The 15,214-nt window shown below is 41.0% G+C and overlaps 1 protein-coding gene across 5 annotated transcripts in view; it reads left to right on the top strand.

The window, feature by feature from the left end:
* shroom2b (shroom family member 2b) overlaps window positions 1–14,799 on the top strand; it is a 30,928-nt gene extending 16,129 nt beyond the window's left edge. For all 5 annotated transcript variants that reach the window (XM_088074695.1, XM_088074698.1, XM_088074696.1 and 2 more), the window contains 7 exons: window positions 93–2,319; window positions 2,785–2,834; window positions 5,493–6,017; window positions 7,445–7,930; window positions 8,693–8,867; window positions 9,828–10,100; window positions 11,318–14,799. In XM_088074695.1, coding sequence (XP_087930821.1) covers window positions 93–2,319; window positions 2,785–2,834; window positions 5,493–6,017; window positions 7,445–7,930; window positions 8,693–8,867; window positions 9,828–10,100; window positions 11,318–11,590 — 4,009 coding nt within the window. In that variant the 3' untranslated portion in view covers window positions 11,591–14,799. The remainder of the gene's footprint in view (window positions 1–92; window positions 2,320–2,784; window positions 2,835–5,492; window positions 6,018–7,444; window positions 7,931–8,692; window positions 8,868–9,827; window positions 10,101–11,317) is intronic.
* The last annotated feature ends 415 nt before the right edge of the window (window positions 14,800–15,214 follow it).

Raw genomic sequence — 15,214 nt, 5'->3', positions numbered from 1 at the left:
GGTCGCTTCCTGGTGAAATTCTCTGATGATACTGCAGTTTTTTTCTCATCTGATGGTAGTGTTTGAAGGATATTCTTATTATATATCCTCAGGCCCAAAGAGTCGTCCAATCAAGCGGACCACAGCGCCCAGCGTCAGATAACCAGCCAGTTCAGCTCAGTGAGCAACATGGAGAGACTGGAGCGTCCCTCTCATCCATTCCCTCCAGGTCGTCTTTCCCCGAATAAATACATCAGCAGCGCCGAGTCGCTCAGCGGACCAGGAGGCAAAAGAGACTCTGGGTTCAGCTGTTTTTCGAGCACCAGCCCTCCCGTTCACGATGCCGGCACACCTGATAAGAAGGGCACCAGCACCGAAAATATTTTCTTCAAGGGCCCTCAGAGTGAAGGGCCTCAGCAGGCGGAGCGGCACAGGTACCTGCAGGTGGGGAACGGAAGCTGGGAAGAGCATCCTGCATCTCGGGTTTCCATCGCAGGGAGACCCAGCATCGGCCCAGTGTGGCAGGTACCAGAGAAGAAGAAGTCCCAGTCTCCTCCTCCGCCACCTCCACCCCTGCGCAGCGACAGCTTTGCCGCCACAAAGGTGTTCCCTTACTCTGAAGGGCCGGCAAAAAGCCAAGGCAACAACCAGAACGGCCTCAGATCTCTTCAGGAGAAAACCCCAGAGGCCAGACGTAGCTTCAACCCCCTGCCCACCAAAGACTTCCTCCACCCCAACATGGCCGCTGACTACAATCACAACCAGCTGCACCCCAACAAACTCTTCTCCCTGTCCAGCAACGACGTCCGACAATCTCAGTACACCAAACTCCCCGCCCACCAGCGGCAGTATAGTGATGAAAGCACCTTCTACCTGCAGACCAGGACAGCTCCTCCCACCAAGATCCAGAGCGTAGGAAGCTACTACCGCAGCCTCCAGGATCTGCCCACAAATGCCTTCAGCCGCAAACAGGTCCGACACTCCACAGCATCCATCTCTGCAAATCTGGAGAATGGGGGTCACAGCAGGTACTATGGCCCGGCAGGCCAGCATTCGCTTCAGCCTGCCGAACACCAGGGCAGAAAGGGCAGAGTGGAGGGTCGGAGGGAGGAGACGGAGAAACCCCACTGGGCAAACAGCAATGAACCAGGCTTCCCAAGTTCCCTTAAGACTAACATAAAGACAAAATACTCTCTACCTCAGTCCCAGCTGCCTTACAGTGAAAATAAGGAACACAGTGGGCAATCCCATCTAGGGAATGGTCTACATTATGACCACCAAACATCTGAACTCTCTGCTCGAAGCCGCAGCCCAGAAGATGCTGCAAAGAGAGGTGAAGGGAATGCTAATGACATAAAAAGCCACTTCCCAACACATCAGACTACTGATCATAAGGTCGGTCTTTCCAGGCATCAAGATCCATGGGTGCCCCAAGAGGATCAACGAATTTCCCGTCTGATAACCCCGCTCCTGCACTCCCTCGCCCAGGAGAGTCAAAGTCTGGCAATGAGGCAGCCGGCAGCTACCCAGGATGCCGGTGATGCCATGGCGGCCAGTGGTGCGAAATCTAACCGCCGCAGCGACCGCTACGCGACCACGCTCCGCAATGAGATCCAGCAGAAGCGAGCCCAGCTGCAAAAGAGCCGCAGCGCCGCGACCTTGACATGTGAAGCCGAGGATGAGGAGGCAGAGGAGTGGAGATCCACAAAGACTTCTTCTGGTGTCTCCTTCTCCAACACCTACAAGGATCACCTGAAGGAGGCGCAGGCCAGGGTCCTCCAGGCCACCTCCTTCCAAAGACGGGACCTGGAGCCTCTTGGACCAGAGGTACCGGTTGTTAAAACCTCTAACGGACGTGTCAGAGGACGTAAGCGCTTCCCCTTAGCCAAGAGGATGCACTCCTTCTCAGAGCCGGACAAGATGGACAAAGTCGGAGTCGAGGGAGAACCTCAAACGGGGTCTTTTGGAGAACGGAGGAGGTTCTTTGAGGCCAAACCAGCTTTTTCCAGGCCTGTGCCAAAATCCAGTCAGGGTTCAAACTTAAACGCAGACCTTGGTGGGAAAGAAAGAACACCCTCTGGAGAGCCAGAGGAGGCTCGCCCATCCACAGACCCCAGACACCTTAGCCCAGGACGTAAGCAGGACTTACTGGAGCAGCAGAGGCTCGGGACCTTCGCTGAGTACCAGGCCACGTGGAACAAGCAGAAGAAGTCATCCGAGGCCAAGACGCAAGGGAGGTACCACTCAGCGGAGAACATCCTGGACGCAGATGCAGAGGAGAAGGCGGTGTGCGTCCACGAGAGATCCCGATCGTCTCCCTCTGCAGACTTCTACACACAGGTGAGCCATAGTGGCGGATCATGAGTCTGTTCTTCTAACATGAAATGAAAGAAGAAATTACCCCCAAATTAGCAAGAAATTAGTAAAAAGTACATAAAAATGACCTGGAAATTAGTTCAAAAAAAAGAGAGAGAAAAAGAAAAAAATATGTAATAGAATAATAATAAAATTGAAATTGTTTTTCCCTAGCTTTTTCTTTATTCTTGCTTTTAAAATTATTAATATGATAAAATGAATTCTAAATAACTTTATAAATCTACTAATTCCTTGCAGTTTTTGAAACATTTATGATCAAGTTGCCCATGGCCTTTTTCCCCATGTTTTTGAAAGAAATTGCACCAATTTTCCCAAGACTTAAAGCAGCATGAGAAAACTGATGTTGCTTCAGGTGCCAAAGGGTTAAGCCAAGAGCTCATAAATGAATTTACAGAATTAAGTGAAAAAGCCTTTTACTTTTTTTTGCAGAATATTCCTTCACCATGGAGAGACTCTCACAGCCAGCAGAACGCCTACAGGTGAGATTTAGTTTCTTTGCACATATAAAAGATTATGCAGTTAAGAAAATACAGAAGACAACAGAGATTAAAAATAATGAAATCTGGACTGTTAAAAAAAAATAAAAATCAAAAACAGGTCAAATGGACAAGGGAATAAACAAATTAGGAAATATGTTCCTTTCATAAAATTAGACTATGCAGTAAAAAGACATTTTAATACATTTTAAATTGGTGCTCCATGACCAGAAAAAATGGTTTTTGCTCAAGAGTTAGAAAACCTTCATCTACCAGAATGCACCATTTTTGTCTAACATACACTTTAAAAAAAGTTTTTACATTCAAGTGCAAACAATGCGCTATTGAAACCCATGCAAACATGCATTGTATTATGTCTGGGTGTTATTCCAGGCTTTTGTCTTTAAAATTGCAATTTTTTAGTATTTGAGTGGTGAGATTTCTTCACACCACTCAAACAGAAAACGCGTCTCTGTTTCTCCTGTTTCCTGAGCTGAAAGGAAAATATCATTTTCTGTCACAGTAGTTCTCTTCCCAACCTTATCTCCAGTCTTTGGAGCTCATGTTGAGGAGACTCTGAAGTAAACTACACCCAGATTTACAAAAGTGTGTGTGCAGGTACAGGAGATTTACGGCGGGTGGAGAGTGTATCACTTATCTGTTCTCAGCTCAACGCTGAAATTAATCCACATTTCCTCTTTTTGTTGACGTGTTTCTTTGTGTCACATTAATACCTTTCAGGAAATGCAATGGTCAACCACAAGTGTCAGCAAATCGTAAAATATCTCAGCTGAATGGATGCTCAAATTCCTTCTGTCTCGTTTTACTTTATGCATCTTTTTAGTGGGTGTGTTGCTTTAAAAGTCCGGCTTGTCCTCGTTTTCTGTGAACAAATGGCCGTTGTGTTATTGTATCCTCTCATGTATGGTAGAGAATTTGATCCCTGAAACACTGATGCATTATAGTTACAGAAAGCCTTTTTATCGAAAGGTAAATGTTTGTGTTTAAAAAAATAATAATAATAACGTATATGAAATGTTTCTTTAGGTCAGACCTGTCCCCTCTCTCTTTGTCTCTGCTCAGCTGTAATTTAATCTCTGTGTTTGGTTTTCACACTAAAAGCACAACACACCTATAAATCCTTTAAGGCTACGTCCACACTGATGTTTTCTTTTAAAAACACCTCACTCACTAATCTCCATCCATACTAACATGCCTTCAATAGAAACCCTTCTTGCAGAGGCAATGCAATGTAAATGCATTTTTACTTATATTACTTTTTATTACTTTTTTATTACTTATTTTATAAAAACATAATAAGAAATTTGTAATACCTGAAAATAAGAAAAAACTAAAATTTAAAAACAAACATAAAAATGTCCTTAAAAAAAGGCAAACATTTTTTCATATATTTAATTTAATTTTTTATTTTTTGCACATTTCTCCCAGCCAATGTTGGGGTAATTTCCTTCCATTTTTTTGCAGTTTGCAGGACATTTTTTGCCAAATTGCTCGTTGCATTTTTACCCATGTTTCTAAGAAAATCAAAGCAATTGTCTCCATTTTCAGAGGTATAAATGCTAGTGAAAGGCATCTCAGTGCACCAAAAAAAAACCCTCCAGGTTTTAAAGTGTGAACTTCATTTTAGTAAGCTTCTATCAAAAACATGTCACAGAATTGCAGAATGATTTTTTTTAGATTCGCTGAAACCACACACTTGTTTTTCCGCACAGAGCTGTGGTTCTGACTCATGCTGTCTCGATGGAGTTTGAGTTGATGCCTGACTTTTTTCCCAAAAACACAGAGCGCACATGGAACGTATCCATGTGTGTTCTCAGCCGTCCTCTTTGGAACCTGTGGAGATATTTTTTAGAGATGTCACTTCACCAAAAATCTTTAAAAGGTCTGGAGCTGGTAGAGCTTTGAAAATCAGCTTACTATACACTGCAGCGACCCATATATAAGGACTTTCTGTCTCATTTTTAAATTTATTTATTCATTTATTTATGTATTTATTCATTTTTTAAAATTTTTTTATTATTATTCAATTTAAAATGTTTTTTATCCCCCTTTTTTTCTTAAACTTACTTCAGTCATTATTCTGATTATTTACATAAATATGCTGTTATGTGGTTGTTATATTTATTTTTCATTCTTTAACCTCGGATGAGAGGGGTGGGATGGTGTGGGTTCGTTGTTGGAATTACTAGTAATGACTCTTAAAATGCTAATCATATATATTCATTTAAGAAAAGTATACATATCCAGAAAAAGGAAAAAGTACAGAGTTTCTGCAGCAACACATGCAACAGGAATATTTTCTAAACAGAAATATAGTTGTTAGAACCTTCTTTGCAAAGTAGGTACATTATTTAGTTTATTTATATAGTACTTATTAAAACCAGCATTACAAATTGCTTTACACTTAAAATCAGAAAAAAACATTAAAAAAAAATAAATGAAAAAGTGAAAAATACAACACAGAAGAAACATTTAAAAACAATGACTGAATTTAAAATCAAACCACAGCAGTGAAAGACATTTCATTTCAGGAGTAAAGTCCAGCAGGAAAATAGAGAGATTACAGGAAAGCCTCTCGGTAAAAAAATCCTGTTTTCCCTCACAGGTGCTGATGCACTTTGTCTTTTCTTTGACCTTTAGAGCGAAAACAGAGAGCAGGCTGCGATACCAGCCCGACCGCAGCCCACAGCCGGCCCCGTCGGTCCCCAGGAACGAGGGCCCGGTCCCAGGCCTCGCTGACCACAGGCCCAGACCAGACGCTGCCAACCCCGCCTACACCACACGCTCCTCCGGCCCTTGCAGCCTCAGCCCCAACCCGGGCTCCCAGCCTCCACAAACCAAGGGCCTCCTGCCGCCGCCCTGGCCCCATTTAGGCCCAGAAACCACATCCTCCTCCCAGGAATTCCTCGCTGGCGCCCAGGCAGCGCTGCAGCCTCTGTCCAGCTCTGACACCCAGAACCCCGCCCCCGCCGCCTCCCCTCACCTCGGCGGGACGTCCAGAGCAGAGAGCGAGGTGGAGAAGGAGCAGCAGCCTCCCTCGTCATCCCTGCTCTCCTCCTGCCTCCCCACGATAGATCGAGCGCGGTCGCCCTCGCCGCAGTTTGCACCACAGAGACTGACTGACAAACCGCCGGTGGTGATCGTGCAGGACGACTCGTCGCTCAGGTAAGCAGCTTAGTCCTCTCATTGTCCCTCGGTACATTAATCCTCTTGTGCTACACTGTAAAACAAAAACACGTATATCAGAAAACAGTGAAACAGTGTTTAACTTACTGTAATATTTTGTAAAGCACTGAACCGAAAAATAATCATTTTAAATTTAGAATATGTTGAAATAATGACATTTCCATAAAGAAAACTTGATAAATGTAGTTTAAACACAAGAAAACTGTAGTCCAAAAAAATAGTACGACACTGTTAAAATAAGGGGAATAGAAATAGAAAAATAAAGTTTTTAGTGAGGTTTTTACAGAAAAGAAACAATTAAAAATGAATATGATTTTCGGATGAATATGAATGTGTAGCCTGAGAATGGATTTTACAAAAACTTTCAAACTTGAACGTTCCTATTGATATTCACTCTAAAAAAATTAATTAAAAACGTTGTTTTTGTGTCAATTGACAAAAAAAGTTTTTTTACCCACCAATAACAGCTACTAGAAATTAAAATAATCATGATTTTCTAATGTGTAGATTTTCAATTATGAGTTTAATAATTTTAATTTAATGTGTTTTTACGCAGAAGGTGATGGAAGTGTAGACATTTTATTTTTGTCTTTCAGATGGATAAAGTAAATTTTACAATTTAAAAATGTTGTGATTACAGCAGTTTTGCAGTTGAATTACAACAGTTTAATATATTTTTTGTTCTGTAAAGTTGTTTTACATCTTCTGGAATTTCAGGCAGAGATAACAAAAAAAGAGAGGAATTTTTGGTTAAATTAACCTAAAAAAAGCACAAAAAAGGCAGAAATGAACCAAAAGAGAAGCTGTGAGAGTTCTGTCTTCTGTCAGCTCTGAAAAGTCAAATTTGGGGAGGAGGATCTCAGTTTGATTGTGCTTGTCGTGGATTTGCTCTGCGGCCTGAAGCAAATCGGACTGCAGGCTGTAATTTTGCTGAAGCCACACAGCTGCTGTGACCTTTGTTTTCCATCGCAGTTCTCCTGCACGAGCCGTCCTTTCATTACAAAACTGTAGCTCTGATGTATATTACAAGTGTCTTTCCATAATCCTGTTAAATACAACAAAATTATTTTAACCCTCGGTGCTCCGCAGTAATATTTCACTCAGTCGTGTCGCTCTGCGTGCAAAATGCCCTTTTTAAAATCTGTAGCTGTAAAAAGATATTATACATAAATATAATTTTCTGCTTTCACTGGGTTATTCTTTTCAGCCCTAATCACAAATCTCAAATATTTCTTAATTTTCAGAATTGTAACCCTTTAAATGTCAGGTTTTGTCATGATGCTACTGTTTTTAGAAAGGAAAAATTGTGAACTGTGAAATTCTGATGTGAAAAATTGTCCCTTAATTATCAGTGATAGATATAACATAATCTGAGTCTTGAATTATGAAACCTGCTTCCTGTGCAGGTCTGAACATGATGTGAAGCTCCCCGCTGAGATGGATGTCAACAGTCTGGTGAGGAAAGTCCCCGTGAGGATCGTCCACGCTGACATCAGCTCGGAGCGAGAGGGCAGGGCCTACCTGCCTCAGAGCAGCAGCGTCCTCGGGCCGCCGGCCAGCGTCCCCTCGCTGAGCACCACGGAGCGCCCGGCCTCCTCCCTGTTCAGCGCCTACACCCGCCAAACCGCTCAGGATCAGCAGGAGTCGACAACGGAGTCGGCCGGGGCTCAGCGCTTCGAGGAGGACGCCAAGAGAGAAGAGCTGGCTCGGGACATCATGGGGAAAGACAAGTCGCTGGTGGACATCTTGGACCAGAGCGGCAGGATGACCACCATGGACCTGATGGAGGGACTCTTCCCCACGGAGGAGCAGATCCTGGAGGGGGCCCACCAGCGCAGGAGGGCCTCCTCTGGCTCCAGACTGCCCACCTCATCCCCGAGGAGCATGGACAGGTGGGACATTTTAAAAAGACAATGGGCATTATAACAAGAAAGTACCCAAAAATAGCAAAATAACTACACAAATAATCATTTTTTAAAAAATCCCTGAAATTTGTTCATTTCTGCAGCATAATTTTAAACATAAATCTAGATTTTAAAAATATTTTTCCTGAATTAGTTAGTGATTTTCTGTTCATTTTGTCTCTTTTTTAAGCTATTTTTGGGTCTTTTTTGTCACCTTTTACTAATTTTTCTGCAGTTTGCAGGATGTTTTGATGCCAAGTCGCTGATTGCCATTTTCTCATGTACTTGATAAAATAGCATCAATTGTTCAAGTTTCAAAGGTTTTAATACTTGTGAAAGTCACCTAAACACAGCACAATTTATTTATACAATAATTTATTTACTTTGTTTTAACTCTATGAAACCTGAGCTAATGCCTCTATTTCTTTCAAAATCACGAGAAAAGGACAGTGAGAAAAAAAAATTGGCAATTGGGAAAAAAAACTAACAATGAGAGGAACAGACCTGAACAAAAAAGTTTTTTTTTAAAAAAAAGACATTACCTGAAAAGTGCTTAAAAACAACAATTCTGTAAAAATAATTTTAAACTTATAACTATGACAATTAGAAGTATCTGCAGTTTTTGGAAAGCTACTATTTTCTGCATCTGAACGCAGCACGAGAAAAACGATGTCAGTCCAGGTTTCAATGGGTTAAACTGCTGGTTGCAGATTGATTAAAAAAAATAACACGTTTGTGTTTCGGTGTCAGGAGGGAGGAGGAGGACTCGTCCGTGTCGGCTGCAGCCTCTCTGGTCCCCAGCTCCTCCTACTACAACACGTCGGCCCCCAAAGCCGAGCTCCTCATCAAGATGAAGGACATGCAGGAGCAGCTGGACGAGCAGGACTCTGAGGACGAGCTGGACGTCGACCTCGCCAGTAAAAAGGTGAAACAGACAACAAACTCAGCAGCCTCAAAGAGCCAGTTTTTCAAAAAGTGGAAATGATTTTTAATCGCCTTTAATTGGAAACTTTGAATTTTCTTTGAGGTGGAGCATAAAAAATTCTCCCGTCTTCCCAGCTGACCACAGACATCGTTAGATGTTGATATTTGTTCAAATTTAGACCTCCGGTCATTAGAATTAGGGTTTCCATTCACCTTCAAATTGTACAAATTGAAACATATTTTATTGGTTTAAAGAACGTAATATTTCAAGAGTGTGGCACGAAGATCCACAAAGACACGATGATAAAGTGATTAAAATGTGGTGGTCAGTCACTGTGATTTTCTGTTTCACTCTTGTGAACGTGATATGTCAATAACATTTTGAAGGAGTTCTTTCCAGATTTGGCACAAACGTTCACTTGGACTTAAGGATGAACTGATTAAACTGATTTTAATGGTCAGAGGTTAAGGTCAAGGTGATCTTGCATCCATCTCATGCTAAGAAACGCGATATCTTAAGCACGCCTTGAAGGAATTTCTTCAAACTGCATCAATGTCCACTTGGATTCAACAATGAACTGATTCGATTTTGGAGGTCAAAGGTCAGTGTGACCTCATCTGTCTCATTCTTTGAAATCTCGAAACACCTTCGAGGACATTCTTCAACTTTGGCACAAACATCTCTTTTGAGTCAAGAATGAAACGTCTGCTGCAAACGTAATCTTGACGTAGAATAACGATGTTTCGTCGTATGGTGTGAAGAACAAAACCCAACATCTGAAAAGAGTCATGATGTTAACCTCCACACAGCATGAAATTCAAATGTGGTTACACGTAAAATATATTAAACTCTAACCATGGAAGAGCAAACATATTTCTGACGTCATATTGCAGCCGGTGCCAGCTGGGTCGCTTTAATGCTCTGTATGGGGTTGTTTTGGGTTTTTTTTATGCTCTCCAGCAAGAGCTTATCTCCAGCCTGGCGAGGAAGCTGGAGGTGCTGCGGGAGGCGCGGCAGAGCCTGCAGGAGGACGTGGAGGACAACGAGGCTCTGGGCCGAGAGGTGGAGGCCACCGTGCAGCGGCTCTGTCAGGCCAACCAGCTCGACAAGTTCTGCATGTTCGTGGGCGACCTGGACAAGGTGGTGAGCCTGCTGCTGTCGCTGTCGGGGCGGCTCGCCCGCGTGGAGAACGCTCTCAACAGTCTGGAGGACGAAGCCCCGCCAGAGGAGAAGGTAACAGCCTAAATGTGCTCAGATAATCAAACGCCGGCATACTGTCACCTGATTTAACCCTTAGGGACTGTGTGGGACACTTTATGCACCTTTCGTTCTTCATTTTCTGATAAATGTAGTCCAGATTGTGTATTTGAGTGTAATCAGTGAATTTGCAGCTCAGCTCCTACAATAAGTCTAAAATACACTGTGGAAACTAAATAGTTACATTCAGACTGTTCAGGTCCAAAAATGCTCCATTGAAACCCATTCAAACTGACATTTTTGATCCCACAGCCATCAGAGCAGAAAAACAGGACTTGTATTATTTCTGGGTGTCATTCTGGGCTTTTGACTCTGAATTTGTCATTTTGACTATTTTCCACCTGATGAGGTCATTTTGACCATATTTGGCATATGGAGGAAATACATGCTATTTCCACTAGGTGACCTGTCACAGTCAATGTAGCTGCTGATCACTGACATATCCCAGACTGTCAGCAGCTACACTCACACACTGACATATCCCAGACTGTCAGCAGCTACACTCACACACTGACATATCCCAGACTGTCAGCAGCTACACTCACACACTGACAGATCCCAGACTGTCAGCAGCTACACTCACACACTGACAGATCCCAGACTGTGAGAATCCAAAAAAGTCTATTTTGCATGTTGTATATTGAAAATAATTTATTTTTTGTGTTTGTTTGTTTGTTTTTTAATCTAAAAACATAGTGGCATCATGACAAAAACATTTCAAAGGTTGAAATTCTCAACGTTAATGAATATTTTATGTTATGATAAGGACTGCTGTTTGTTAAAAAAATAATCTTAACAAAAGTAAAAATAATGTTAACATATAGTATTTTTTATACCATGATTTTGAAAAGGGCATTTCGTGTGCAGGAGTGTGAGTATCTGACAAAAAAATAATAGTGTATAAAACTCAATGTTGCTGCAATCATTGACATATCCCAGGCTGTAATCATTAACAAATATGCTTACGATGTAGTTTTTTGAAAATATTTTTTTATTTGTGTGTGTGTGTCATCAAAAACATATTGGCAAAAACCTGATATTTAAATTGTTAAAATTCTGAAAATTAATAAATATTTAATATTCATGAATAAGACTGATGTTGTTTAAAAAAAGTGTCATTTTGTGTGCAGAGCGATATAAGTGTGTGTAACATTAAAGCTAAGGGTTAATTCCTAATATCCATCCTCCTTCAGCGGACTCTGACGGAGAAGCGTAAGCTCCTGATGCAGCAGCACGAGGACGCCAAGGAGCTGAAGGAGAACCTGGACCGACGGGAGCGGCTGGTTTCCAGCATCATGGAGGCCCACCTGGACGCAGAGAGCCTGGACGACTACCGCCACTTTGTGAAGATGAAGTCGGCCCTCATCATCGAGCAGCGCAAACTGGAGGACAAGATCAAGCTGGGCGAGGAGCAGCTCAAGTGCCTGGTGGACAGTCTGCCGCTGGAGCAGAGGCCGCTGCTCTGACGCCGAGAACACACCCGGTGTTTCGGGAGAAAACCGCATCGAGACCGAGGCAGCAGGTCGAGGACAGTTTCTGCATTTGAGGGTGCCGCACGTAGCATTTTGATATTATCGTTGAATCGTGTCTGAGTTCGTGGTTGAGAAGGTTTAAGCCGTCTTTCTCAAAATTAAAACGACATTTCCCATCCCTCACGCTGCCTTCGAGCGCTCCTCGGAAACATCGTACTTGCCAGTTGTTAATTCCACCACGCGCATTTATGTGTTTAACAAACACGGACGCTAGAAGTAAAGAGGTTTTTTATATTTCACCAAAACCAAACAGCACTGAGCTGCTTCGGTTCTTCAGCTGCAGAACAAAGAACATAAAATGTGAATCACGAATGTTGTTGACGTTTTAATTAGTTTCTAACCTTAAATAACATTATAACTAGTAAATACATGCTTAGCTAGCTGACTTTATGTTCCTGTTTTCTGAGTAAATAAGGGCTTAAAGTGTTTCAGAGGTCAACACAACAAAAATTTGCTGCTTTTTAAAATGCTTTTGCATGGCGTAACAGGTATGTCCAAGTTATTTTCTATTTTGTCCGCTTTAGTATACTTGCCTGGCAGCTTTATAGTTCAGTGCAGCTTATAAATCCTAAAATGTGCAAAACCTAAAAATAAACGATAGCTACCAGGATCAAAATAACAAAATCTATCATTTTTTACTGTCAGTTGTTAACACCGCCCCTTCTGCTGCCCTGAATATGTCACGCAAGCGTCACAATTTGTCAACTTGATTACCATCAAAATTTCCCAATTTCCCACTCATAATTATGAATTAAGAGGGTTATTCATGTGCTCATAACTTGTAAATGTGATATTTCTGAGGAGTACATGAAGGCAGCATCAAAGCTAAATTTGGTCAGTTAGATCAATAATCGATTCAAAAATGCCGGCTGCTTTGAGCCCAATTTTTGCACAATGACGAGACAAGAACACGGAGACGTCGTGCTGTCATTTCTCATTCATGTCTGTGACGTTTAGATGGATTTGTGCAGACGATTCAGAGCGAAAGGGAGACTGAAAGAGCCAGAAGACGCGTCTCTGCTGTTTCGGATTTATTCTTCTGCTTTAACAAGCGTGAAGCTCCAGGTAAAGTTCCTGAGTTACAGGTGTTTAACACATAACGTTCATCCAAATATGGAGAATAAAATACAAGAAACTGTCAGGAATATATATAATTATTGTATATAAGTATATAATTTTTGTAAAAAAAAAACGGTCGCTATTGGAGGTGTTTTTATCACATCAAATCAAACTTGTAGACGTAAACATTGAGTACGTTTACATGCACAAAATATTCCTATTTTTGCCCTTATTGTGAAAAGACAATATTCCTACTCTGCTGTTTGCGTGGCTAAAAGAAAAAATTAATATTCTACTGATATTCCCGATTACATGCAGCCGTGCATACTCTTTTTAGCCCTAATGGCGTTTGTCACATGAAAATAAAAGTTAAAAAAACTGTTTGAAAGCCTAATTCAGAAAAATCCAAACATAATAAGCTGTTTAATAGAGCCGGATCAAATTCAAAATACTGTCAAAGTCGGAATAATACGAGAATATTGGTGTGCATGTAAATGTAGTCGCTGATTTTAGATGGAATTCAATTTTAATCTTATTTTTTTTAAATTGCACATCAACTGATCCTGAGAGACGACAACGGGAAAAAAAGTGCTGCCGATGGAAAATTCACTCGCATAAATATCCTGAGCAAAAGTCGATATTTCCCACTTTTGCTTCGACGCTCCGTTTTTCGTAAGATTGAGTTAACCCTTTGAAACCTGAGCAAACTGGCTCAAAAACATGGGAAGAGAGCCATGAAAACATCTGAAAATAAGCAAAATGTAAAAAAACAGAAAGTACAAAAAACAAAAACAATGACTTCAATATTTAATATACATATATACTCACGTTTTCTGTAACATAATTCGAAATATTCTCTGGATTTTTTGTACCCCTTTTTATTATGTCTAGATTGCTTTTATCACAATTAATCTTTATATCAAAATATTTCAGGTTAAAATCTGTCTACATCGCCTTTGCTCAGAATTGTATTATTATATTCCTGTTACCTGGAAAAAATGCTGAAAATTATAGCGAGTTTTTCTCTTTTTTTCCCATATGATTCTCCCCAGCATTTTAAAAATAATTTTCTAAATCTACTCATTTCTTGCAATTTGTAGAACATTTCTAACAGAGTTGCTCTCGGCCTTTTTTGTCCATGTTTTTGGAAGAAATTGCACCAATTTGCAAAGATTAGAATATTTGTGAAAGGCGTCTGAATGCAGCACAAGGAAAGAGATGTCGCTCCAGGTTTCAGAGGGTTAACTGTGCCAGCAAAAACAAAAGTGCCGGGCTTAAATTTTTGCTCAGTATCTAATTTTTTTCATCTTCCAGTGTTTTCAGTCTCCCTTTTATTTTTTGTGTTATTTTTGAGAAGCATGGCGAGCTGCATGTGGCTGGATTTGTGATTATCTACCTTCAGGTGTGTTTTATTATAGAGTTATTTTCTAGTAATTTATTGTAGCCTTTTTGAAAGGAGAATGTTTTCCCAGTAATTTATTTTACACTTTTGTTTTATAATGAAATGAAATGAAGAGTTTGATTCCAAAATGCTGTTTTCTTTTTGTCAGCCATGATATGAAGTTAGCTTTCTATATCCCTCTTTGTATGGTTGATTCTTCTATAAGGGGTCGCTTTTACATACTTCATTTTGGAGTGAAACTCTTAAATTTATGCGAGATTAAGAGCTGGACATTATTCTCATCCAGACGACGATGCTCCTGCTTTTTTTCTATACACTGCTGATATTCTCTGGATGATTCGTTACCTGTAACGTCGCAGGTTTTCATCACACTCGGTGCTTTTAGCTGAAACGGTCTCATATCTGCGGACTCCTGACACACTGCATCTTTTCTACTTTCCTCTGAGTGAACGGACCGAGGCACAGCTCTGTGGAGGTTAATCTAAAAGTCAGCACTTTACTCTCTACATATATATTTATATTTATTTGAAGACGTGCCTCCTGCCGCCTCCCGCCACTGTGAGCTTCATGGACTGACGAGGGCGTGCCCCTGGGCGCTGTGTACGGCCCACACACACTACACCAATGCAGTGCACTCTTTCACCAACTTTCAGAGCAATAAAAGGATAAAACTGAGCAAAAATCTCTAGTTTTTATGTTTTTTGGTTGTCTCATTTTTATTAATGAGATATCTCAAGAACTCCTTTTGGGAATTTCTTCAAATTTGGCAAAACATCCACTTGAACTGATCACATTTTGGGGGTCAAAGATCAAGGTCACACTTCATGAATGACATGTCTCAAGGAGACATTAACGCCTTATTTCAAAAACATGGGAGGAAGGCAATTAGCACCAAAAGAAGAAATTACCCAAAACTTTGCAAGACATTAGTGAACATTTTTTTAAAAAAATAAATAAATTAAAAAATTGTGGATTTTTGTGGAGCATTTCTTATAAATTTGCTCATTTTTTTCTCCCCATGTTTTTTTTTTCACTTTATCACTTTAATTTTTATTTGGTTTTCAAAATGAAACAATGCACAGGAACATATCAAGTTA

The sequence above is a fragment of the Plectropomus leopardus genome, chromosome 24 (assembly GCF_026936395.1).
Source record: "Plectropomus leopardus strain MGB_pleo_1.0 chromosome 24, ASM2693639v1, whole genome shotgun sequence".
Taxonomy (NCBI): domain Eukaryota; kingdom Metazoa; phylum Chordata; class Actinopteri; order Perciformes; family Serranidae; genus Plectropomus; species Plectropomus leopardus.
Note: the sequence above shows the minus strand (reverse complement) of the source record. Positions and strands in the feature narration are given on the sequence as shown.